At 41.4% G+C, this 21,251-nt stretch overlaps 4 protein-coding genes across 4 annotated transcripts; 3 read left to right on the top strand and 1 right to left on the bottom strand.

Annotated features, from left to right (window-relative positions):
* Positions 1-1,972: 1,972 nt before the first annotated feature.
* On the bottom strand, positions 1,973-7,697 carry LOC145710266 (proprotein convertase subtilisin/kexin type 4-like). Its single transcript, XM_081787986.1, has 18 exons — positions 7,450-7,697; positions 7,287-7,387; positions 6,955-7,246; positions 6,784-6,894; positions 6,421-6,710; positions 4,756-4,891; positions 4,596-4,690; positions 4,031-4,525; positions 3,600-3,883; positions 3,458-3,555; positions 3,308-3,414; positions 3,098-3,266; positions 2,953-3,053; positions 2,747-2,906; positions 2,526-2,706; positions 2,365-2,481; positions 2,220-2,322; positions 1,973-2,169 (listed from the first exon to the last, which is right to left on the bottom strand). The coding sequence occupies exons 1-18, from the start codon at positions 7,558-7,560 to the stop codon at positions 2,127-2,129; spliced, it is 2,994 nt and encodes a 997-aa protein (XP_081644112.1). The 5' UTR covers positions 7,561-7,697; the 3' UTR covers positions 1,973-2,126.
* A 357-nt stretch (positions 7,698-8,054) lies between these two features.
* On the top strand, positions 8,055-9,039 carry LOC145707024 (uncharacterized). The gene is made up of 4 exons (XM_081784498.1): positions 8,055-8,264; positions 8,306-8,406; positions 8,449-8,780; positions 8,830-9,039. The coding sequence occupies exons 1-4, from the start codon at positions 8,116-8,118 to the stop codon at positions 8,983-8,985; spliced, it is 738 nt and encodes a 245-aa protein (XP_081640624.1). The 5' UTR covers positions 8,055-8,115; the 3' UTR covers positions 8,986-9,039.
* A 5,250-nt stretch (positions 9,040-14,289) lies between these two features.
* On the top strand, positions 14,290-16,231 carry LOC145710607 (nose resistant to fluoxetine protein 6-like). Its single transcript, XM_081788394.1, has 5 exons — positions 14,290-15,132; positions 15,178-15,357; positions 15,398-15,496; positions 15,537-15,812; positions 15,854-16,231. The coding sequence occupies exons 1-5, from the start codon at positions 14,431-14,433 to the stop codon at positions 16,115-16,117; spliced, it is 1,521 nt and encodes a 506-aa protein (XP_081644520.1). The 5' UTR covers positions 14,290-14,430; the 3' UTR covers positions 16,118-16,231.
* A 3,228-nt stretch (positions 16,232-19,459) lies between these two features.
* Positions 19,460-21,219, top strand: LOC145707149 (uncharacterized). Its single transcript, XM_081784638.1, has 6 exons — positions 19,460-19,994; positions 20,061-20,208; positions 20,248-20,521; positions 20,562-20,724; positions 20,766-21,025; positions 21,067-21,219. The coding sequence occupies exons 1-6, from the start codon at positions 19,951-19,953 to the stop codon at positions 21,213-21,215; spliced, it is 1,038 nt and encodes a 345-aa protein (XP_081640764.1). The 5' UTR covers positions 19,460-19,950; the 3' UTR covers positions 21,216-21,219.
* The last annotated feature ends 32 nt before the right edge of the window (positions 21,220-21,251 follow it).

Below are 21,251 nucleotides of genomic sequence, written 5' to 3'. Positions count from 1 at the left end.
ACATACAACTTTTGAAAACACATGTTGCATTTTCGATACCAATCAGATACAAGATCGACCTTTCTAGCTTTCAGATAAGTTTGCAGAAGAATACAACAAAACCGTGCTTTTTTGGTGAAATATATGAAATCTTTAATGCAAAAGAAGATTAATTGCCCGTGCTCAGCGGTACTCGAGTTCGCGGCTAAATGGTCAATTACGATGCCAATTTCGCAGTCGAGCAGCTTTTGTATTTTGGAAATACCACAGTCATTAGTGAGCAGCACTGCTCTTTATGCTGCACTGCTTCTTGCAAAGTGGAACTGGTTTGTATATTTTGCACAATTCATTCAAATTTGCCTCTCGCTGCAAATTAACATCGAAATGTGGAGAGCAATTGAAACACGCGTTAAAGTACCAAATTCACAAACAAAGCGATTTATTACACAATCGTTGCGGGATTCCGAAGCAAATTCTTTTGGTGCGCTCTCTGTTTCTGTTCTTGTTGGCTCCTACTTCTTACAGATTCTGTAATACATAAGCTATTGACTGTTACTGATAGAAGAATAAAGTTTAAAGAATGTCTTGAAGTTGATCACCGCGTGAGCTAATTCCTGTTTTGACGCGCGAAAATTAAAGGTCGTCTGCGGCTCGCGGAACTAGTTTTACTTTTTTTGAAATTTCACTGGTTGGGGTGAGTTTACATAATACTCATCCTATAACTTGGCATTTAGAAGAAGACGACTTCTCGGCAGAATGCGCACGCGCTCAAGTTTACTACTATTTGCTCTTGCTTCCTTTTGATCTTCGCATTGGCAAGTTCTTTATCAATTTTGTGCAGCCGTAAAACTGGGGACTTATTGTAATGACGCTGGCAAGAAAGCAACGCTTTCCAACGATTTTTGCATTGCAGTATTAATCACACACTCAAAAACGCTCGGCCACTTCAGAAGACTACTTTATTGAAAAGTTAGAAAAGTTTCAAGTGAGATTGATTATTTCAAGCGCGCGTTTAGAAGTTTGTCGACTTGCAACGGAGCCGCCATCATCAATCTAGGCACACTTTAGACAGGTTCAGACACAGTTTTCCAATCATTATTTTTATCGGCTTTCTATTCTCAAAAAGCAATCAGAAGAGTGCTTAGAAAAATAAAAGTGTCAAGCACATCCATTGTCAGCCATAAAGACGAAGGTTATGGATGGTGGTTTTAGATATCTTTGAACCGTTGTATAAACGTCTCCACCATCTCGCTTTTTCCCGGTCGACATATCGTGGCTGCTCGCTCATCTTCTGGAGCGTCTTTGGCGGAACTTCCGACTGTCAAAAATTTCCATTTGCTCTTCCGCTAACTAATAACAATAAAAAAGAAGCAGTATCAAAAAATGAATATTGAAAAATGCCAAATGATGCAAGAAAGATAACTACTTTAAAAATAGTAAGCCTTTTCCGTTTCGGCTTCAGTTGAAAGAGCTCATCCCTCTCCTGACAAACTGTTCGCGGAAGAGCGTAACAGGTGACCCAAATTCACAAAAGAGCAGTCTTAACAAGTTCGAGCATCAGAGGGATGAGGTCTTTCTCTCTCTTCGAAACGGGCAACACCTGTGCTGCGGCAGATCAAAACAAAGCTCCTCGCTTACCGCCAAAACAGTATTACACACAATACACAATTAACAAATTGGGGTCTCCATTTCTTTGAAATTTTTCTATCAAAAAGGGATAAACGGAATCCTGAACTGTACAAAATGCGTTTCGCGCTTGTGACAGTCGACTATACGGTTAATTTAGTGCTAAATCGAAGCCCTGCTGAGCAAGGAGCATTCAAAATTTGGATTATTGAGGATTTATGGATGAGCCGGTGCACTTCCGCTGCCTTGGAAATCTCTCCAGGATAAAGCAATGTCCGTTAGATGCGATTATTTAAACTTTTTCTGCGCTTTATCCTCATCGATAGATCTTCTCTAAAAACACTTTCGATTTATATAAGTTTTATTATTTACTCTTTGGTCCATTTGAATTTCTTTCAAATGTTAAGGGTCAAAAACGAACGAGCACCAATAATAACGATAAATGATAGTACAAAGTCGGCCAATTATAAGAATTATACAGAACAAAACGACACAATGCTCAGTGTCAATTTCATTTTACACTATGGAGAGTTTTCCAGCGCCCTTCTGTTTCGGTTGGCGAGTCTAGAATTAAATTCGTTAAATTTTAACCAAACTAATTTTAAGGTTCACACCTATTCGTTCTGCACGTCGAACAGCAGTAATCTGCGACTACGGCGACTTCGCAAAACTCGAGTACATTGTAGCATAAATTAACTTTCATCATGTCTTCGCACTCTGGAAAGCATTAGTTACTTGCGCTCATTCTGTCTGTTTTACCTGTTTGCAGACATTGCCCATTTTGAACAAGGCTATTGTAATGACAGGAGGTACAATCCCTTGCAGAGCCTCCAGTGCATGTTTTGCAGTCGTCATGACATTTGTTACAGACATGTGCTATTTGATATAGTTTCAGAACAGTTCTGTATTAATCTGTTTACTTGATAGGTCGGGGTAAAAGCCATCTTGACAGCGTGTGCGGCATACACCGGCTTCGAGAAAAGTAAACTCGCTGGTGCAGGCGCGACACTCATTCGCGTAAGGTCCAGAGCATCGGGAGCAGCTAGGGTGACACTTGCGACACTCGTGAGTTTCCGGGTGCGTGTATTCTCCAAGCTCGCACTAAGAATGTTGGATTTATGAATCCGTGTATTAAACGGACCTCTTTATCACAGCCGCCGCGGCCATCGGAAGTGTACCCAGCTACGCATCTTGTACACACGTCCGGCTGGTTCGCACAGTGATCACAAGGGTGTTGACAATCCTGGCATTGGCGTTTTGAATTCAGAAACTGTCGGTACGGACACTGTTGTAAACATGTGCTAAAATTAATTTAGATCATCTTGAATAGGCAGATCCAATTGAAACCTGCCATCTTTGCTCATCGCGTGTTTGCAAAATCGGCATTGCAAAGGATGTGGTCCACAGCATCCTCCTGTGCAGAACTCGTGGCAGTTATGATTTTGGAACTTGAATTTCAATAAAAAATTGAGCGTTATTTTCAAAAACATACACTTGCGCAGTTATGGTTGAGTGGAGAGGAGTCTATTGCCGAATGGAAGTCCTCACGCTGGACACCTTGAATTTGCCGCGTTTTGGGTAGAAGAGGTGGCATTGTCCAGCCTGGCTGAGGATGAGTTGATGTTCCATGTAAATGAAGAGTAAATTCTTCAAGAAAACCTCTAAAATCGACTTATTAACCTCAACTTATTATTTCACTCACATTTGCTGATTTCGCTGACTTGGGACATCGAGAATCGTCAGTACCCAAATGCCTTCAGGATCTTCGCCCCAGAAATGAACACTCATAAATTTCCACTTTTGAAATCCCTAGAAATATCAGAATATATATACTAGTTGAGGTAAAACAAACCTTTGCGCTTCTGTCAAATGAGCGTCTTTCCAACAAGGTCGAAAGAGTTCCTTTAGGCGATCGCAGTTTGATTTCCAGGTCTCCTCGCCGCGAATGCTCTTTAATTTCCGCATTAAGGACTTCATCAAAATGCTTAAAATACCAATTGTTAGTTCCAAAATTGTGTGCTCTAAAAATCGGACGCTATCGCTCGCTTTGCACGAGTTTCTTCTGACATTGATATAATGGCGAGTTTCTTTGCGAGGCCGGATAATGCGGTCGGCCTTTTGACATTGCTTAGCTGCTCTAGCAGTTGCAAGGACTTCGTAGCCAGGAGGACACTGGGCCACGCAAGTAACACCGTCGCTTTCGATAAAATTGCTGCAGTACACACAGTCTGTTTCTTTTGGCCCACAGCAGCCGCCGTTGCATTGGGAATGGCAGTTACTAAAATCATGTAAAGAAGTACTGTTCGCTTGACTCCGCTAAGCAGAAGTAAATCCCGCGCTCTTTTCACAATAGAGTGAGATTGTCTCCATCGACAAACGTATATGTTTTTGTAAAATCACATTCAAAAAAGTGAGAAAATCTTACTTGAAATGGAAGTTATTTGATCTGCACTTGTTATTTGGTTGATTGTAGGCCGTTCTTTGGATTGGAATCGACTGAATAGAACAAATCCTCTGCTGCGGAACAGTTCTCCAGGTTTTTGCAATTGAGACTAGAGCATATGCATCCAAGAGGCCAAAACCAAAGACGTGACTGACCGCGAAACCAGCTCCATTGGTTTCAAACTCTGTTGTTTTCTGGCGAGCGACAAAGCCAGAAGAAGATGAAGAACGAACAATGAGATGCTGCATATCTCGCCAATTCAATTGCGGATTAGCTTCAAGAGCGAGAGCAATTATCGCGGCTCCAAAAGGTGCAGACGCGGATGTACCCGTGTGCTCAGATGTACAGTACGCATTCAAATCTGTGGTGTAGATGCTTCCTTCGTTCCCTTCACCAGAAGAAAATGTAGTTGTCATAGTAGAAGCACAAGATTCGGCATACCAAGGGCGATTGCCGAGTTCTGTTGTAGCGGAAACACTTTCAATGATTGAATATCAGATTTAGCATATTATATGCTGCATAAAGTATATGTGAGTTAAAATCGTGCCTGATAGTATAAATCGAATTTGTATAACCATCGCAGGAGCAATGGTCTTGGTTATGACCACCGTTGCCGGACGCCCATACAAAAATAGATCTGTACTCGGGTTAGAGCATATGGACAAGCGCCAACCCGTAGGCTTGAGAAAGGATGATCTGCTCCCCACGCCAAGGCCGTTGCGTCCAAATCGTGCTCCATCGATGAATGCTTGCTGTGCCATGAGCCTTGGTCCGTCGACTTTCTTGCCGTCATCATCAGGACCCCAGGAGGCCGAGTAAATGTCCACTACTCCACGGGCGAATCTTAATTTGTTCAATAAGTAAAAATTTTGCGTCGGCTTAATTAAGGAACCAAGAAGGTGTTGCGCAAAAATAAAAGTCGGATGTGTGGCTCGACGGCCATTTGTCGGATTAGTTATCTTGGATAATAAATAAGGCCTGTTTAACCTATCGAGGCTTGAGGAGGCGACTTGGCGTTTCTAATTAGTTTGTGTGTATTCGACAACTGGTCGGTCAGCCGGATTAACGCCGACTTAGCCCAAGATGGGCGCCAAGATCTTCATCGCCTATCCACAGCTCAGAGAAAGCGATATGGTAAAAATCCACAACGGAAAGCATCCTTTCCCTAGCTAGATTTCAATCATTCCTTCATCGATGGCTACACACGGTGATTGCATCGGCATGATGCTATCTTGTTTTCCGAACGCTATTTTACTCGGAAGTGGAACAATTATATTCTGGTTTACTGTGTTCGGGAACTGATAGTGCTCAAGAATCAGCTATCAAATTTCGCTTCAGTGATATTGAGACGAATCCTTCAGTATGATAGTGTTTATTCCCGACACTTGAGTTGATCTGGTTAAATCTTGTGATCAAATCGACCGGCTTGCAGCCCAGGTGTATTCGCTAAATGCTTCACAACGCGAATTAAGTGGCTAACAATTCCGTGAAAATTCCTTAATCTGAAAGAATTCTTGTTCTTTCAAGTGCTTGCCAGGTGTTCGATATTATTTCATGCGTCATTTAAGGACAGACTCTTTCCAAACATTCAGATACGTTTCATGATAGACAGCTACTCTTAGTGGGGATAAGTTTTAAACAAAATGGGAGTCTTTAAATCTTTGAGCTGCATGAGAAAGGGAAGAACGGACAGGCTAAAGTCAAAGGGCATGACGAAAACTTGTGTAATATAGAATTCCGAAAAAGGAAGCCGAAGATGAATCCATCCGAAACAATTATGCGTGCAACTCTTCGCACTAATCTTTCCCACACTCTTCGACAGCTCATTAGCAAGAAATTTGTATTTGGATAATCAATATTCTTCGCGAAAGTATTTAGTTTTGCAACCATCAAAACAAATAATATTTTGAGAAAATGTTGTCATATCAAGGGTGTGAAAAAAATCTTCATTTTGGTTTAATAAAAACTCTAGTTAAGAATCGCCAATGCAGCATTGGCAATGCTTGAGTATCTTCTCTGGGTCGGTTTTGTCGATCAATTAGCCCAGAAAATAATTTCAACACCAGAAGATAATAACCGGGCGTCGCAAGGTCTGTGGAGTGCGCTCACAGACAGCCGGCCGTCAAAAGTAACGTAATAATGCACCCTAATTTTCCATCTGTCGCTAATTACGTTTATTGCAAAACGTAAAAAATGTGCGATTTTAACGCGTATTAATAATCTGGCAGAGCGGCAATAAATATTACGCTTGAAGTACGTCAAACTTGTGAATTGTTTATATTCTCGCATTTTGGAGATAACATGGCATTTAGCTCCAGAATGAAAGGTTACGTGTCGTTTCTTACGTCATAGCTATAAATAACTGTTCTTACTTGAGAGAGTTAGCTTCCACTTCGTCCGTCACATCGCCATCAAGCATGCGTACTCCTGCCACTTTCAAATTGTTATAAAATCTCCGAGGCCAATTAATTAGACTCTTTGATTCGAGAACATTTCCTTTTGCGTCGAACGCAGCTCCCACCACACAGTTCTTGTTGTTGGCAACGGCCGAAATAACTCCCGCGCAGCGAGTTCCATGCTTATTTTCGTGGTTGGCATCGTATCGTGGTACTGGGTCATTGTCATTATCATTGATATCCGTGGACGCTTGGGCATTGTAATTATCTCTTTGATTGAGTTTTCTTTGTTATTAACGAAATAATTATCATAATTTCTTGTTTTGTAGTTGAGATCTCTTTCCTCAGATCAGGATGAGTATACTCCACGCCATCATCAAGAATCGAAACAGTCACGTTTTTGCCAGTATATCCTGCTGCCCATGCGTCCAAGACGCGCATTGAAAGGCGCTGAAAGGAGTCTTCATTGATTTCAAATAAAGATCAGAAATTTGGATGAAGAGTCCCTGCCTGATTTTTCCAGATTTCGCCATTAAGATACCACTGGTTCTTCCACTCAGGGTCGTTGAAAGAAGGTTTATAGCTCGTTTGGCGATTTATGGAAGATGCGAGCCTGTGTTGCCTTCTTGCTTCCTTTTCTTCGTTGTGGCTATTCGTCCCATAGCGGACTCCTGACCTATAGCCCGTTGTTCGCGGGGTGACCATGTCTCTTTTAGATCGCGACCGAACGATCTGCTGTTCTACTCGATCGACCACCGAAGAGAATGAAGATATTCTTGTCACAGTTCCAATGCTGGCCCGTCTTATCAACTTTTGCACAAAATAAAGAAAAGCATCTTTACCTTGAATTTGTTGTTCTTCTTGACAATCTTGAATTCGTTGTGTTTTTATAAAATATGTATATGTTTTCAAATTCAGTTTCTTCCAGTTCTAAGTTTAGGTTCTTGTAAGGTTCTTTATGTTTCCGCCTGCAGAATATGCGAGGGGAACATAAAGGAACCTTGCCTTAGCCAGCTCGCGTGCCTCTTGTTCTCCTCCTTTGAGCTTGACCGTATACCTGGGCAGGTATCGAATTATCTCTGACTGTGCGAGCACAAGTAACGCTGCTAAGAGCATCTTTATTAATTTCGTTTAAATAAGTTATTCTCTCAAAAATTTTAGTAGTTTTGCATCTGAGGAAGGAGACACTAGGGCAGCACCGCGAAAAGAGCGGCAGAGGCGCTCAGCGAAAATAGCGCTACCGCGTTAGATGCCTTTGATGCTTGCGCCGGAAATACTTTCAGGTGCACCTGTTCAGATCTCGCCTGATGATCACGACAGACGCCAAACTTTCTGCCTGAATAGACAAAGATAAGCTTCAATAGTGAATACTTTATCCAAATTAGTTTTATTAGTCCCCCAATGCAATTTATATGTGAGGTTAGGGTATGATCTTGAGTACAGGGATTAATTCCTTTATGTGTAGCTGTACGAAAATAATCAAAATTTTAGCTTGACTCTTTCTATTATTTCCAAAAAATCTATCAGCTGCTCAAAACTTGTTTTCAAAAAGCAAACGACAGCGGTTCGAAGATGAAAATCTGTGCCATCTAACCGTAAATACGGCGCGGGGAATTTTTATTTTGCAGTTGTCATTGCGCGTATATCGACAATACACGTTATTTTTTGAAAATGAGTTATGAGCGTCAGGCTATTTCATTGCCGAACTTGATCGCTGAAGACTTGATACCTGAATATGTTAGTTCTTCTTCAGACGAGAGTAATGGGTCTGACGATGTCTTTGACACATTTGACGAGAGAAATGAAATCGAGTTCTTCAGGTAACACAATCCAATTATCATTTGTATAATCCAAATAAAAGCATAATGAAACAGCGAAAATCTGATGACATAAACGAGTGCTTCGGAGAAGATATCCTGACCAGTTCTACAAGCAATTACAATTCTGCATCAGCTACTTCAGGTATGAAAACTTAGAACATACTCATTTGATGGGGAAATTTAGCGTTGGAAACAGCTTATCTTGATATTCCTGAAGACTGTGAACATTTTGAGTTCCTGCGCGGAAGTACCAACGCATCAGAACCAGAGCTACTGGAAGTGTTGCCTCAAAATGCGATGGAATTGAAGAAAGACCCTGAAAAGAAAAAGAAAGAACTATATATTTCGCTGGCGGAACTTGAAAAACTCTCGCTCGAAGAAAACGATGCTGAGTTTGAGGAGTGCGCGGAGATTTTCAAGTTAAAGACTTGGAATCATGTCTCACTGTGGAAGTGGGACGTCGATTGTGATATTTGTGCGATATGCAGAGTTGTTGTAACTGAACCCTGCCTCAAGGTAATTTGTGATAAGTAAGAAGCTAATGTTTCAAGTTGAAACTGTTAAGTGCCAAAGCAGCGGAAAGGGCGCCGACGAATGCGCCGTGGTTTGGGGCGAGTGCAATCACAGCTACCACAACTGTTGCATGTCGCGATGGGTAGCTACGACTCCGCGGTGCCCGCTTTGCCAGCAGACCTGGGTCGTTCAGCGAATCGGCACCTGAAACCTTGACTTCATCATTGATTCACAACACTCAAATGAATAAATATCGGGTTTAAACATCAACATAGTCATTCTATAAATTATAATGTCTTATTTTCGAACGAGCAGGATATGAAAATGCAGCCATATAAAAACAGTAAAAATATCTTGAAGAAGTATCAACTCTGTAAAAATGACGAATCATTCAGGTGAACAAGTCAAAAAAACTTTCGTTCAAATTTGCCTTGCCTTACAATACGATTCCGGTCTGCTTGGAAACAATGACTATCCGTCAACAATTCAAATCAAGAATTTAGAATCGAATCCATTCAACTCGTAGTTTTCGCTAATGCGAGTCCCTGTGTTCTTTTTCACTTTTTTTCGCATCGAAGCCGTCGATCCAGAAAGAGTCTTTTTGGACCTAGAAAAGCTTGGAACCGTTGAGTTTTGGGAAGATCAATCACATATTCGATGCCTTGTTGACGCCCTCCAAAAAGACAGAAATGTTATATCTCCAAGAAAGAGTTTTTTTATTAATGACAGTAAAAGTGTTATTTTTTTCGAGAAAAAGAAAAACTGAACCTTGATAATATGATGAAAACCTTTGAAAAAGTGATCTTTTTGAAACTTATACTTGTTTATTCAAGAATCAAAACGGCGAAGGCAGGGGGTATAACTGACAACTAACAACTGTTGTTTTATAAAGTGATTTATCATAGACCCCTAAAAAGATCTTGCAAAGCGAAATTTCGTTCCTAGTTTAGATCCTATTTATAATCTGAATCAGGTCAACAGTGCCGGCTCTGGCAATTCACCGACTTCAGAAAATTGGCCGTTTTCAGATTTAGGACAACTCCAATATCTTGTTGAATACTTATCAACAGAGACAATCAAATTTTCTAATTTCAATGGTATTCTTTATGTTTGTTATCATTCTCTAATTTTTTAGGAACATGGGAGTCTTTGTTCACTCCTGAAGTCGTTGTTGACATCAATGGAGTGATGACATGGCTTGGAAGAAGTACTGCTGGAAAGATTTGGAATTTATCAGGCTTTTACGGACGCATCAAGAGACTGGTGGCATATTTAGAAATCGGCGCCGTGACTGCTGCAGTGAATGAGATTCAATCATTCACTCTATTCGAGATTCTAGCTCAACTAGGCAACGTCGATTACGCCGAAGCGATCTCGTCATATTGCATGGGAAATCCTTTGTCCGCAGCATTCATCTCGTTAGTCTTCAACGACACAAATTCTTTCCAATTCGCAGAGTTCAACGCCCTTAGAGACGCAATAAATAGTGACATCAACGATTCCGATTCCAACACAATAGCGGTCTACGCAGGAAGGCTTTGCAAATATTATTTCAATGTTCTGAATTAATCATTGTCCTTTTTTCTAAGAGAGGTGTTTCATTTGTTCTGAAAGACTGTTTTGTGAAGCTCTTTCTCAGCTGAAATCGTAACTGGTGGACTCATCGGCATCACGGAGTCCGTCGGTCTTTCTTTGCCACAAGAAACTCTGACAGGCTACGCAAATGCGATTCTATTTTCTTTGAGCTCACCAAATGTCACAATTAACGAGGCCCTCAGTTTTTTACCAAAAGACGTCTTGTTGACCGGAAGCCTCCTCTTTCTTACCAACAAAGAAAACTTTCCACAACTATGGGAGAACTTTTCTAATGCAGTGAAAAGAACTTCACTCATAGAATGGATTGAAGTTTCTCTAAAACTATTGCCAGAATATAATTACCTCATCATAACTTCCGCATCTATGGCTTCAGGTAAAAAAAACTTATTTTCATCGGATAGTATTAACTGTTTTAGTTTTTGAAATATCTGCTGGAATACAGGAATTTTATTTTACTCCTACTTCATTGTTATCAGAAGAACTCGCCCAGCTTCAGATCAGTAGTATCAGTGGAAACGCGACACTTGAATTCCCAAAAGTCTTGTGCACGGTTGTTTTACCTAAATTTATTTCACAATTCGAAAATACTTCTCTGCTTATTTGTTCCCAAGACTTTCAAAACCAATGGGAGCTTCAAACTTGGAACTCGACGTTAAGGAAATACGTTTTAATGTTTGGCAACTATACTATTATTTTGTAGATGACTCAGAGTTCGAAATTTTTGCGGCTCCCGGGCAAGGGGGCGGCGGGCGGGCGGGCACGGGCAGAATATTTAAGATTCCCGGGGGCAAAAACGGTCACGGGCACAAAAACGAATTTTCCCGCGAGCCAAGCGGGCACGGGCACTATAACAAATTTTCCCGCGGGCAGATACGGGCACGGGCATGAATGAGAAGATTCCCGCGGGCATAAACGGGCACGGGCGGTTTGCCCGCGTTCCCGCACGAAATATTCCCGAGGGCAGCCCGGGGAACATTTTTTCTACTGCTTAATCTCAAGCCTATTTTTCAAAATAAGAAAATAAAATAAAAACGACCCTGAATCAATTCGGATTTTTAAATCGCAAGTTTTAGGAGCTAGTTAGAAACTACGACCGAATGGTCTCCGTTTCCCCAAGTTGGGCAAACGGCGACTTGGGCAAACGGCGATGTGAATTAATTAAATTGATTGATCATATAACTTTTTTGTACTCGCTTCTCCACAGTCAATCCCGGCTTCACCAACTTCAGTCCCGGCTTCAACAACTTCGATCCAAGCTTTTCAGAAATCAATGATGGTGGCTCAAACGTCAACGGGATTCGCGTTGGAGAAGTCGTGATTGACGTCGAAGAACTCGGGACTGACATTAGAGAAGCCATGATTGAAGTCGGTGAAGCTAGGATTGACGATGTAGACCCAGAATTGACGTTGGAAAAACCATAATTGATATAAATTATCATATAATTATATAATTATATATATGCCCGAGATCTCCGTTTGCCCAACTTGGGGAAACGGCGACTTGGGCAAACGGCGATGTGAATTAATTTAATTGATTGATCATATAACTTTTATTGTCTTCTTCACAGTCAATCCCGGCTTCACTTATTTCAATCCCGGCTTCAAAAACTTCGATCCTAGCTTTTCAGACGTCAATCTTGGTGGCTCAAACTTGAATCCTGGCATCTCCAGCGTCAATCCCGGCTTCTTCAATGCTGATCCGGGCGTCACTTACTTCAATCCTAGCTTCTCAAACGTCACTCCCGGCTTCTCAGTTGTCAATCATCGCTTCTCGAATGTCGATCATGGCTTCTTCAAGATAAAATTGGCGTTGAAAAAGCCGAGATGGAGATGGATGAAGCCGGGATCGACGTTGGAGAAGTCGGGATCGACGATTGAGAAATCGGGATTGACGTCGAAGAACCCGGGATGGACATTGGAGAAGCCATATTTGAAGTCGGTGAAGCGAGAATTGGCGATGGAGAAGCCATAATTGATATAGTGTCGATGATATTGGAGAAAACATGATTGATGTTTGTGAAGCCAGGATTGCCGTTGAAGAAGCCATGATTGACATTAAAAAGCCAAATAATGTCTAATGATCAATTCAGATAAACTTTTTCAGATCGCCGTTTGCCCAAGATCTCCGTTTCTCCAAGTTGGGCAAACGGCGACTTGGGCAAACGGAGACCACTCCGATTTCTGATCGAAACAATTCCGCATTTTGCAGAACTATTCTGCATGCACAATGTGCATTGTACATCGTCTATGAGTTTATTTTTGCATATAGACGTGCTTTTTAAGGTTGACGAAGTTTTCCAACCCACTTCCGCCTTATAGACCCCCGAACACCATACTTTTTTAGAATCAGCAGAAAATTTCAAAATTTTTGACGGTTTAAAATTCTAGAGAACTCCACTTCCGGTCGATTCTAGAGCCGGAAGTTGACGAAATTTAGATAAAATGGTAGAGTGTGACCTATCAAATTGATGCTCAGAAGATTTCGAGTCATCCTAAAATCAATATTTCAGAAGAAACAGTCCCGAACCTGGTCAAACCGACCGTTAAAATTATGTAAAAAAGGCATAAAGTGATGAATTTTTTCACTTTTTCCGGTTTATTTTACCGCGGTTGGTCTTGATTCTTGGTCTAAAATGATAGGAAATCGTCTGAGCATCAATTTGATAGGGTTAGGCTAACCCTTCACCATAACACCTAAATTACGTCAACTTCCGGCTCTAGAACCGACCGGAAGTGGAGTTTTCTAGAATTTTGAACCGTTAAAGTTCTTAAAATTTTCTGCTGATTTGTAAAGGTATAATGTTCGGGGGTCTATAAGGCGGAAATGGGCTGGAAAACTTCGTTAACCTTAAAAAAGCACGTCATAACAGTTCTGTATGCAGATTAGTTTTCAATATACTCCCTCAAGTATTTGGTGTCTATTTCCACGCTATTTAAATAGTTTAAACACTTTTTCATAAGGTGCATTGAATCTGCCCGTGCCCGTTTAAGCTCGCGGGAATCTTGCCCGTGCCCGAATTTGCCCGCGGGAATATTTTTATTGTGCCCGTGCCCGCTTGGCCCGCGGGAAAATTCGTTTTTGCCCGTGACCGCTTTTGCCCTCGGGAATCTTCACTTTCTTGCCCGTGCCCGTATCTTCCCCGGGCAAACGCGGGATTTCGAACTCTGAGATGACTTATCAAAAACTCAAAACAAAACCTCTAAAAAGCTTTCAAACGATGCTTTTTTCTTGGACACCTTATTTGAAGATTTATCCGAGTTCTTTGACGTTGAATTAATTTTTATTACCCGAAACGTGAATGATGTCCTGTGCAGCATGACCGGCAATTGCAATCCAGATCATCAACTTACCTTCAAAGCTCCTGATCTCGCAATGCTTTTTCAGAACTTGACGCAGGAATTAACTAAAAATGTAACTCAAGAGTGTATAGATGATTCAAAAATGCTTTGGTATTTTTGATAAACCCGTCTTCACGATTACCCGTTATTCAACTTATTGATGCATGGGGAAAGCCACCCTCCGGCTTGTTGCAGGTAAGACATGAATTTTGCTTTTGGAGGAACTTAGTTTAGGGCAACACGAAACTTTGGGGACGTGCTGATGAATGCTTAGAGGTGTTAATTGAGAACATACACGGCGAATACTGCTTGGGCACATTTCCCGTCGCACTTATGGGCGTTGTGTTGCCCATCGAGCTAGGAGTCTGCGTTCCAGATACATGCTCCGACGTTGACCTCAATCAAATAATTCATAATGGGCTTGAATTTGTAGAAGATCTTCTCTTCTCTATTGACCAACTTATCACGCCTTTTGCTGAAATAAACAGGACAATCGCCGTTCCTGCAGAACCTAAAGGAAAGATTTCGTATCAAGTACTATTTAAAATAAGCGCCTTATTATGAAATCATGAAAGAGTATTTTCGGTGTCATGAGCGGTCAACTCGCAAGGAAAGGACAAAAAACGATCCTCTTTGGTCTCTTGCGATAGCGATTGTATGCATATTTAGTATCCTGTGTATCAGCTGCACTCTAGTGGACTTATTTTTCGATTTCTTTATGCCACTTACTGCAAGTCCAATCGAAATAAGCAGAAACCCGTCGAAAAGGCCTGACGATCATTTGCAGGGAGAAGAGAACCCTGCGTTCTCAAGCGAGGGGCTGAGACAACGAAGAAAAGACAAACATTCTGTCATCGAGAGACCTGAGGTGAAGGCGACACCACCGCCACCGCTAAAAGCACCGAAGATACCTTTTTATCGTCACTTCGTAGGATTTTTCTCTTTTTTCAAAAATACTGCCAAGCTGCTGGATACAAATCGAGGACCGAGAGTCATCAAGTCAATCGATGGAATAAGGGCCTTCTCCCTAAGTTGGGTCATTTGGGGCCACTCGATTTACTATGCCGCTGGAGAGTGGGACAACTTGCTTTTTCTTGAGAGTGCTTTTGTTGACCCGTTTTATCAGCACATAAGTAATGCAATTTTCGCGGTGGATTCTTTCTTTATGCTCTCTGGTTTTTTAACCGCGTATCTGCTAATCAAGAAATTTGAGAAGAATTCAAGCTGCGGGTTCTTCGTACAGCTTTATGCCCACCGATACTTTCGTATAACTTTGGTCTATCTTATTATCATCCTTCTCTATATGGGCTTGCTCGGCAGATATGGCATCGGCGCGAGAGTTCATTGGAGGAGTGACAAACTCGTTAAACAATGTGAGGACTGGTGGTGGAGGAATATTCTTTATGTTACAAACTTAATCGTATGTTTTCAAATATTTGCCACTGCAAAAACTTAAAATTAATAGCGAAATTGCGACGAAAAAGGTGATTGCCGTGTCAGTAGTTGCTTGGGTCATTCTTGGTATTTGTCAAACGACATGCAGTTCTTTGTTTTCGGGGTGCCGCTGATTTACATCCTGTCGAAATTTCCGCGTGTTGGACTCGGAGTTTGGATAGGGATCCTTTTGACGAACATTTCCTATTTAGTAAGTTAGAGCGATAATTTTAATTTACACATCTTTACAGATTTGGGTTGCAGTCGCAAAAGATGTGACGACTATCCAAAGCTCCTACGTGGCTCTATCAGGACCAGTCTATACGGCTTACTGGAATTTATACTACAACGTAAGTTTTTCGTTCATTCTAATAGAAGAAAAGTTCCTAGCCGCCTTGGTCACGAGTAGGGCCATACGCCGTTGGTGTTATCGGCGGTTGGTTCTTGATTTATTACCGCAAAACAAGTAGAAAAGTAAATAGATGGCTTATGTTTGGGCTTTGGATTTTCTTTGCTGGATGCTCTTTAGGCTTAATTTACGGGAAAATACCAATGGAAAAAGACCCAGAAAAATACATGAACTCACCTAGAGACGTCATGTATATAGTTTTCGACAGGATAATATGGGCAGCAGCTGTTTACTTTGTTCTTTTTGCCTGCGAAATGGTAAACTTTTTCTAACTTTTTATTTCGAAAATTCCTTTTAGAAATCAGCCGGTCCAATAAAATCGATTTTGGAATGGAGAGGATTTGTTGTCATCTCCAAACTGAGCTATGTTATGTATCTTCTTCATCCTATATTACAGACGTCATTTTACGGTAATCAGCTGGTGAGTCCACCTCATATGGGCGACTACATGTCCACTCTTTTATTTCTTGGATTCTTTATGATGACCTTCCTTGCGAGCTTTTTGTTTCATGTTGTGGTTGAAGCGCCGCTAATGAATTTGGAAAAGATGCTTTTGTCATGAGATATTTTTTCAGTAAATAGTATCAGTTTGCCAAAAATTTCAGTTGTTCAGTAACTGTTTAAAGACGAGCTTGTATTCTGCCCTGCTTTTTATGAATCTCAAATGAATAAAACATCCTGCAAGAGAGTAAAGTTATTACACGGATAGTGTCACATTGTTAGTGTGCTACTAAATACTATTTATACTTGATTACTTAACTTTATTCTGCTATGTCAGGTACAGGAATTGAACTAGATCGAAATCAAGCTAAAGATGCAGAATAAAATGAAGACGGACAGACTTGAATTTTGCATCAGCCATGGAAATCTTGAATCTTCTTGTCGAAACAGAATTCGGCTGAGGATTTGCCTTTGAAGCTTGCCCCACAGAACTTCTATGGGGAGAGACGCTGTATGTTGTACAGGAAAGGGTCTTAGAGAAGGTTCCTTGCAAGCAAGTTTGCAGAAGTCTTTAAGTTCTCATTGAAAACCTTTCCTTGTTTGCAGGTTTTGTCTTTTGTAAACGTTTTGCTGAGTTCAGAGGTTTTTGCGAGAAGTTTGATTGCTGAGGTAGTTGTGCAGTGTAGACTTGAAGACTTCATTTGTTTGTTGATAGAGCGGATTAATGTTTGATTCGTTTGCTGTGTTTCATCGTTAAAATCGCAAAACGCCTGAGAGTCAACTACATCCCATCAAAAAGATAGGATGCAAAAAGTGCCACGGAGTCTAACCGGGCCACCCTAAAGTCGGGTCCTCAGGGAACCACTCCAAATGGTGCGGTTGCCTGGTGGTGCGGGGAATCGTTATAATAAATTTGGATTGCCAAATCGGGGTTCTTGAATCTAAATTAAACATTAGCACTGTAAAAGAGTACTGAAAATTACTTGAAGAATAGGCGCCCCTTATGAAATTATGTCGTCGTGTTAGTGGTACCGTGGATGTTGTTCGCCGGATCGCTGAAATTTTGCTGGTCATCGTGTAACCAGGACGGCTCAAGATAGGGATTACTTTCCACTTCTATGTTATTGACAAAAACTGATAATAATTAGGTAAAGTCATAATATTAGTAATCCAAACGAAGGACGAACTCCAAGAGATCTGATATGAGCATCGGTACCATTGACATCGGACATTTAGGGGACTTGAGACATGATTAACGAAAACGAAGATATTAATTTTTACCTTTCAGCTAAACCTCAAACTCTCTGACTGAAGCATTGTGGAAGAAAGAGCGAGAGGCCGGCGCAATGAGGGCGCTGCCGATCAGAGGACGCCCACTCCGTGGGAAACTGTCGACGCAATTCATATCGCTCCTCCGTTGCCTATCGCCATTTTTGTCGCTACAATGCCGGTTCGAATGAGAATTAGAGATGCAACTTCAGCAAAAGTGAAATACTGTGGCTGTCAGCCAATCGGATTACAATTTATCGAGCACATGAGACTATTCCGCCAATAAGAAATTGACTACATAGACGAGTGCAGCGAACTAATGGCCGGATTTTGAAAGAGCTATTATTGCAAATTCTAAGAGCTATTAGCTACGAGTCGTAGAATAATCAAACATTGTCGAGAAAACCTATGAAAATTCAAATTGACCCGCCTACGATGTGTGAAAAATCTGCACTCGCGATCTGACAAGTCCGTAATTGCCGCGCTGTGTGATATTTTCACTTTTCCTTATTAAAAAAAATGGTTTACTATTTCTATCACAGAGAACTCTAGCATATCGAACAAACTCAGTTTTATTATCCTTTGTTATATTCAGACTATGGCGCCGAGAGAAGCACCTTGTAACCAATGGTGTGCCAGAGCAATGTTACGAGAACAGGATCCGTAGTTCGAAATCCCTAGTTTTATCTATCATTGTTTGCCGGATTCGGAACTCTGAAAAGGCAGAAGCTGGCAGAATCTTGGTTAGCCTCGACACTCAAAATGAGTTGAACAACGCACAACGTCTTCGCAGGAAGGAGTGAAGAGAGCTATCATTTGTATTGGTTTTGTAAGCGCTCAATCTTGTCACTCGAAAAAGTGTGCTCTCAGAGGAGAGGGACAGGTTGAATCAAATGACCGAGACACAGAGAACCACGTATGAACAGTACAGGAATAGTTATATTCGAGAACTCAAAATCTCAGAGAAGAGACGGGAGGACGAGAACGCTCGATACAAGAAGAAAATCGCCTCACTAAAATCCGAATTAGCCGCCTTGGAACAAGCGCTCGCAGACCACGGGATCCCAAAGGATGGAGATAAAAGTGTCGAAGAAAGTAACTCAATAAATGAAGGATCTGTCGACCTCAGGAAACGTTAACAATTCTTAAGAGTTTTTTCACAATTGACAAACTTATCGAATTTTTTGATTAACAAGAACCAGCGAAATTGGCCCTTGCATTCACAGCGCAGATGGAGACCACCCTCACTTCGAGTTCAGTGAAGCCGATTCCTTCGACTCGGCTGAACTAGAATCCTTCGAAGCCGAGGAGAAAACTCTCTACCGTCGAAGATCTTTTGAGAGCAAGCAGCAGAAGCTCAAGGAACGGGAGGAGAAGAAACGGGAAGAGGAGAAGCAGAAGAAAAAGGAGAAGAAGCAAAATGAGCAGCCGCCTAAACGAAAGACAAAGTCACAAACAAAGAAGAAGACAAAGTAGTGTCTTTTCGCGTGCGCCTTATTTTACTCTAGCTAACTGCAACATCCATTTATCATCTGAGCTCCTTTTACGATACACACGCTAACAGTTATGTAAATTTAAGTATGTCAAGAAACAACAATCGCTGTAAGTCCAGAAGCTGTTACGAAAGCCGAGCTGTGATGAAAGAAAATCTTAGAGCTGGACGGAATCTTTCGGACGGAAGAGTTTTCGAATTCTGTGAATACGAAACCGGCCTTAAATGCATAAGGAAAGCGTGAGCATTTCTTCGATATTATAGAATCTATATTTCCTTCTTTCTTTTGAAAACTGCTTTTCTCATGCCAAAATGAGAACACTGGAAGAAGAGCGTAAAGAGTTCGAGGAAATCTTTGAAACGCAGAAGAAAATGCACAAGAAAGCCGTTAAGGAATTCGTGGATATGATAAAACTCTCCGAGGTAAACAAAGAGGCGGAGGAGATGAAATGCAGGAAAAAATGAAGGAGCTGAAAAACAAACTTGACAAGAAACTCAAGAAACTTCAAAGAAAGAGCACAAAGCCCCTTCCGTCCTTTGACAATTCTTCTTCGTCTCCTTCCGAAGAGAGTGAGGAGGAGGAAGAAGAAACTTTCCTCTTGGAAGAAAGTGAAGTAGAAACTCTAGAAGAAATTACCCCGCCAGAGAAGCCGGGCAGGAGCGGTTAAATTTTTCTCCAATATCTAGTTTCATCTCTTGTCTTTACTAAAATAGAACCGCTGGTAGAGACGCAGAGGACAAAGAGAAAGGTCCATGCATACACGACCCGTCCGGAGATCACCCGTTATTTGAATTCAGTGACGCCTCTGACTTCGATTCAGACCACTTTGAAAAGTACATAGACAGTTCAAAAGTCCTTTATCGCACGAAGAAGTCGAAGAGAAACTGAAATAGCTGTTTTCCAAGTATTCTTTTTGACACACAGCATCTATCACCTTATTGCAAGCTGTTCTCAACTTCACCTTACCCGAATACGATTATTAAATAAATCGCTTACCAATAATATCCTCCATGATATTTTCAAAGATTGATAGGTATCAGGAGGGCAGTTGTTAACCGGATGAGCACGCTAAAGGAAAATATATCGTTGAAGCTATTTGCATTGTGTGGGAAGGTGGCCAGCTGTGCCTTCCCTATGATCGGGATGATAGTTTCTTTTTCCCAATTCTCTTGATTTTCTCCTGATATCCGAGATGAAGAGTTTCGCTCTCGTCGGTGCAGCTTTTGCAGCTAAGGAACTTGTTCGAATTAGGAACTTAAAAGAGAGAAACGAAAGTACTAGAATCGAACATGTGTCACAGGATTCATGCCTTCCTCTTGACTCTGATGCTAATGCGCCTATTTATGGAGGAACTTGCTGGGATGCTTGGCAAGACGCAAATGACGTAAAATTGTGGGCTGCAGACAATTGTGGGGCAAACTCGTGTACATGGCCACAAATCAATTCAAAAGTAAGCTCTGTAGATTGACCTGGTTCTAACGGATTTGAGGACTGCTTCTCGAATCCCTATGATAATCCCACAGATATGTTGGATTTGCTCGCCGACTATGAGAAGTTCGAGGTCGAATACCTAGATCGAGAAGAGAATTCGCGACCAGACTTCAACGATAAAGATCAATTTAAAAATTGTAACAATGGTGGTGAGTCCGTCTTCAAGCCTTACGATGAATGGTTTGGCGCAGAAGTGACTGGCTGTGATTTTAAAATCCAGCTTCAGAGTCAGTATTTTTATGATGCAGGTTACGACGACAGAGCGACGCAAAGTAAGTACAGACAAAATGGCGAGAATGTTACTATTACAAGCAACGCGATTTTACAACGGAGAAACTGACAAAAGCGAATGCGGTGACCCAAGATTCGGTGACAGTAATAATGACCTGAAGGAGTGCTACTGCGATTTGGTCGAGTCGAGTCCTTGGATTGAAATCAGCAACAATCCCAAGTTTGCCCATCCTGTCAATCCAAGGTGTCACTCTCCATAATGTCCTCGTCTTAAATTAAATTTAGAATTGCGCGAGATGCAGAACGGTCGACTCCCGAAGTAATCGACATTGAAATTGCTGGTTTGAGTGCAATCAACAACAATATGAACGATGAACTGAAGATTGTGAAGAACCACGCGAACCGCAACGCCTGGCGAATGGACTGCCTTTACTGCGCGATGATGGACATAAAGAGTGAAGTTGACGTCCAGACCTTCTACTACGAGTTCATTCTCGAGCAGTACAACAAGTACACCGAGAAGTTGATGCACTATGCCTGCAATGGTGAGCTCTCTGGTAATACGCACCAGTTTATACTTTTTTAGCGTACTACCAGGAACAGATCCTGGCTTCTATTTCTGAGCGCTTCGACCAGTTCACAGAATCACTCGAGATCAACGTCAACTATTGCAACGGAGATAACGAACTGTGCTTCGAAGACGACAATTGCGAGGAAACTTTCTGTCAAGCTTAGATAATCAATAAAAACGATTGAAAATAAACCGAATAA

Source organism: Oikopleura dioica, chromosome XSR (assembly GCF_907165135.1).
Source record: "Oikopleura dioica chromosome XSR, OKI2018_I68_1.0, whole genome shotgun sequence".
NCBI lineage: Eukaryota > Metazoa > Chordata > Appendicularia > Copelata > Oikopleuridae > Oikopleura > Oikopleura dioica.
The sequence above is the reverse complement of the archived record's forward strand: the minus strand, read 5'-3'. Positions and strand labels throughout refer to the sequence as shown.

Coding starts and splice junctions, on each gene's coding strand:
- LOC145710266 (XM_081787986.1), bottom strand. CDS start 7,560: ATGCTCTTAGCAGCGTTACTTGTGCTCGCACAGTCAGAGATAATTCGA. Junction 6,895..6,954: donor GCGAAATCTGGAAAAATCAG/GCAGGGACTCTT, acceptor GACTCCTTTCAG/CGCCTTTCAATGCGCGTCTT. Junction 4,691..4,755: donor TTGGACGCAACGGCCTTGGC/GTGGGGAGCAGA, acceptor CTCTAACCCGAG/TACAGATCTATTTTTGTATG.
- LOC145707024 (XM_081784498.1), top strand. CDS start 8,116: ATGAGTTATGAGCGTCAGGCTATTTCATTGCCGAACTTGATCGCTGAA. Junction 8,265..8,305: donor AATGAAATCGAGTTCTTCAG/GTAACACAATCC, acceptor TCCAAATAAAAG/CATAATGAAACAGCGAAAAT. Junction 8,407..8,448: donor TTCTGCATCAGCTACTTCAG/GTATGAAAACTT, acceptor GGGGAAATTTAG/CGTTGGAAACAGCTTATCTT.
- LOC145710607 (XM_081788394.1), top strand. CDS start 14,431: ATGCCACTTACTGCAAGTCCAATCGAAATAAGCAGAAACCCGTCGAAA. Junction 15,358..15,397: donor TGACGAACATTTCCTATTTA/GTAAGTTAGAGC, acceptor ACATCTTTACAG/ATTTGGGTTGCAGTCGCAAA. Junction 15,497..15,536: donor ACTGGAATTTATACTACAAC/GTAAGTTTTTCG, acceptor AAAAGTTCCTAG/CCGCCTTGGTCACGAGTAGG.
- LOC145707149 (XM_081784638.1), top strand. CDS start 19,951: ATGAAGAGTTTCGCTCTCGTCGGTGCAGCTTTTGCAGCTAAGGA. Junction 20,209..20,247: donor GGCCACAAATCAATTCAAAA/GTAAGCTCTGTA, acceptor AACGGATTTGAG/GACTGCTTCTCGAATCCCTA. Junction 20,725..20,765: donor GCCCATCCTGTCAATCCAAG/GTGTCACTCTCC, acceptor AATTAAATTTAG/AATTGCGCGAGATGCAGAAC.